Source organism: Haliotis asinina, chromosome 1, assembly GCF_037392515.1.
Source record: "Haliotis asinina isolate JCU_RB_2024 chromosome 1, JCU_Hal_asi_v2, whole genome shotgun sequence".
Classification (NCBI taxonomy): domain Eukaryota; kingdom Metazoa; phylum Mollusca; class Gastropoda; order Lepetellida; family Haliotidae; genus Haliotis; species Haliotis asinina.
The window spans coordinates 28,608,150-28,611,668 of NC_090280.1; the positions used below are offsets into that span (position 1 = coordinate 28,608,150).

A 3,519-nucleotide genomic window follows, 5' to 3' on the forward strand; every position below is an offset into this window, starting at 1 on the left:
ACTGTGTGTTCAATCCACTGTATGAGGATTTGTACGACAAGAAGTCTTCTCTTGCTCCACCTCTTGGGCTCAGAATTAAACCCTTTCTTTCTTCAGCCGGCATTGAGCTGGAAAATATAGCTCCCTCCCGTCTTCTTTCTTCTCCTCCTTGGCAGATGGTTAGGCCACAAGTTGACCTAACATTAACTACATTTAAAAAATCAGAAACTAATGAATTACAGTATAAACAAGAATATAATCAATTGAAACATAAATATAGCAATTATAAACCCATATTTACAGATGGGTCCAAGGATGGTGGAGCAGTGGCCTGCGCTACTGTCATTGGATGCAGAACAATATCTTTTAGATTACCAAATAATAGCTCTATTTTTACAGCAGAAGCTAACGCCATACTAACGGCTCTCAAATACATACAAAGACACCCTAAACATAAACAGTATATAATCTATTCCGACTCTCTTTCTTGCCTTCAGGCTATTAAAAATATTTCTTGTAAACATCCACTTTTAATAGAAATTATTGAACTGTACAATAATCTTGCTACTGGCCAGTGCGACATCGTCTTTTGTTGGTTGCCTAGTCACGTTGGCATTTCTGGTAACACAATGGCTGATCTTGCTGTCAAGGCAGCACTCAACAAATCTGTGACACCACTTCTTATTCCATACTCAGATTATAAAGCTACAATAAGATCTTATATCCGTGATCTGATGCAGAAGAAGTGGGACACTCAAGTAGGTATAAATAAATTACATGAAATAAAACCTTATATCGGTTATACTTACTTGGGTTGTCAGTCAAGATTTGAGGAGGTCATTATGCGACGATGTCGCATTGGCCATACGAGGTATACTCACGGTTATCTATTAAAAGGTGAAGATCCTCCGTTTTGTATCCCTTGTGATGAAAGAATCACAGTCAAGCATGTCCTGCTTGACTGTGTTGAATATTCCATCACAAGGGATAAATATTTTAATTCACAAACTTTGAAGGATCTTTTTAATAATGTTAGCTCCCATTTAATTCTTGCATTTTTAAAAGACTTAGATTTGCTAAATGAATTGTAAATAGATAAATATTTTATTCTTGGAAGTTTGAATTAGTAACTTAAAGTGTTAGTGGCTGTATCCTCGAGGGAGGTTAAAGCACTGTAAAATTATTGTCCTCCTGAGAGGGTACGTAAGTCCAAAAACATTTAAAGTACATCAAAATATTCCACTGTTTCTAATCGTAGAATGCGTGTCCTTTTAATTTATGGCTAGATTTTCTGAATTGCTAACGGCTGAAGGGATGATGTAAATCCAGCTAGTGTCCATGCAGGAAGCAAATGTACTGTAAGTCCCCATGGTCCCTAGCATGGTGATCTACCTTCTGTCGTTGGTGATATATAGCCCGTGTTTTATATTGTGTTGTCCTAATAGTGATCTTAGTTTTAACTTTCAAGACTAGTTTTAAATCGTAACTGTGATATTCTGGTTGTTTTACTGTCCTTTGCTGACAGGTTTATTTAAGAAATATATATCATCCATTTCAGTGTTACATGTTCTCGTCACGATATGGCTGAAATATTGCCGATGTGACGTTAGGTATTAACTCACTCACTCACTGTTTTGCCGACATGACAGGTAGAACGACCCGCGTTATCGTATGTAGATTGTAAAAGTCTGTAACACGAATGTACTGAAGTAGAATAATTAAAAACAGAATGGACATCCTTTAGTATATATGTTAAATTTGACTTTAATGAAAGCGATTAAATTACGACAATTTATGGGGAAACTTCCAGATTGTCTGAGCAGGTATAATAAGAACCCATTTGACACCTTTGGCATCCGTTGGTGAGAGATCAGCTCCTTTCCCCATTATCAAAGATTTCTTTACGTGTAACAAAAACTGCATTCAGCATGGATCGTCCTCCCTGTACGGCCTGGCAACAATGTGTTGTTTGGACACATACTTCACGATATGTATATTGTCTCCATCACAAGCCAGATTTAGAATGTTATCACCAGCATCGTTCCTAACTGTTAAATCAGCCCCATGCGCAACAAGTAAGAAAAAAATGTCCTCATTTCCCTCACGTGCTGCCATCATTGCTGGTGTGCAGTCGTCCCCATCGCGGCTGTTGATATCCACATGACTGTGTGTCAGGAGGTACTCTATTATTTCAATATGTTCCCATTCACAAGCCACGTGAAGGATGGTTTCTCCGTCTTCACGTTCAAGGGACAGATCTGCTCCTGCTTCTACGAGAATTTCCAGAACATCCATATTTCCATTACTGGCTGGGATCATTGCTGGTGTCTGACCGTTGATGTCTTGACTGTCAATGTCCACAATGTCCTGATTCAGGATGTACTTGATTATTTCAATATTGCCCCCTTCACATGCCATGTGAAGGATTGTTTCATGATAGGCATTAATCAGAGACAGATCTGCTTTTGCTTTCAGAAGTAAATCAAACACGGCTTTTCCTGTGTATATAGCTGCTTTCATTACTGGCGTTTGACTGTCCGTGTCTCGACTGTTGATGCCCACGATATTCTGTGCGAGGACATACTGTACTATTTCAACACTTCCCCCAATAGAAGCTAAATGAAGAATGTTCCCATCGTCATCATCCACGAAAGACAGGTTTGCACCTTCACGGACAAGTAGGTCAAACACTTCTGTGTGTCCCCCCTTTGCTGCATGCATTACCGGCGTCATGTTGTCCTTCCCCCTTGTGTTGATATTTGTCCTGTCATCAGATAAAATGGACTTGACTCGGGCCAAATCTCCAACCATGCAGGCATGGATGAGAGTGGTGTTTAATTCGGTATACATTGGTGTCTGATTCCTGGAAGGTTTCTCTGAAGAAAGACATACGCTCATTAGATAGGATCTAAAAATGAATATCCTGGAAAATGTGTAGCGTATGTGTTAAAACATACATTTCCATCTTCAACGACTCGATTATAGTTCCAAAGAAACATGAATGAAATTTAGAATGAGTGAGTGAGTTTAGTTATACACCAGTACTAGCAAAATTTCAGGAACATCACGTTGGGGAACATCAAAAATTGCCTTCACACATTCTATCCATATATGGTCTTTGGCGTAACGAACGAGCACTTTTATCACCAGTCTACCCCCAAGTCCAAATGTATACCGAAATGAGGAGTGGTGAGGTAGTCCAGTGGTTAGAGCGTTCGATTCCCCACTTGGATACAATGCGTGAAGCCCATTTCTTGTGTCCCCTGTCCTGATATTGGTGGTGTGTTGCTGAAAACATCGGAAAACGAAACCCACTCACTTGCGAAAAAGAAACGACCATAAGCTCATATGCATTTAACGACTACACTAAGCATCGTTACACTTTCACCATATGTGATCATGTCAGCTGATGTTCACTGTCATAAAGGGGGTAGATTCCAAAACCTTTGAAGCATTATCTATTTCCAATTTAAGAATTTCGTTTTGACTCATATCAAGGACAACCATTCATCCCAACTGTAGGGGTGGATGCTTCAAACC

The 3,519-nt window shown here is 39.4% G+C and overlaps 1 protein-coding gene across 1 annotated transcript; it reads right to left on the reverse strand.

The window, feature by feature from the left end:
* Positions 1–1,902: 1,902 nt before the first annotated feature.
* Positions 1,903–2,790, reverse strand: LOC137271610 (putative ankyrin repeat protein RF_0381). Its single transcript, XM_067804053.1, has one exon. It carries the CDS (start codon positions 2,788–2,790, stop codon positions 1,903–1,905), a length of 888 nt encoding a protein of 295 aa, XP_067660154.1.
* Positions 2,791–3,519: the final 729 nt, after the last annotated feature.

Coding starts and splice junctions, on each gene's coding strand:
- LOC137271610 (XM_067804053.1), bottom strand. CDS start 2,790: ATGGTTGGAGATTTGGCCCGAGTCAAGTCCATTTTATCTGATGACAGG.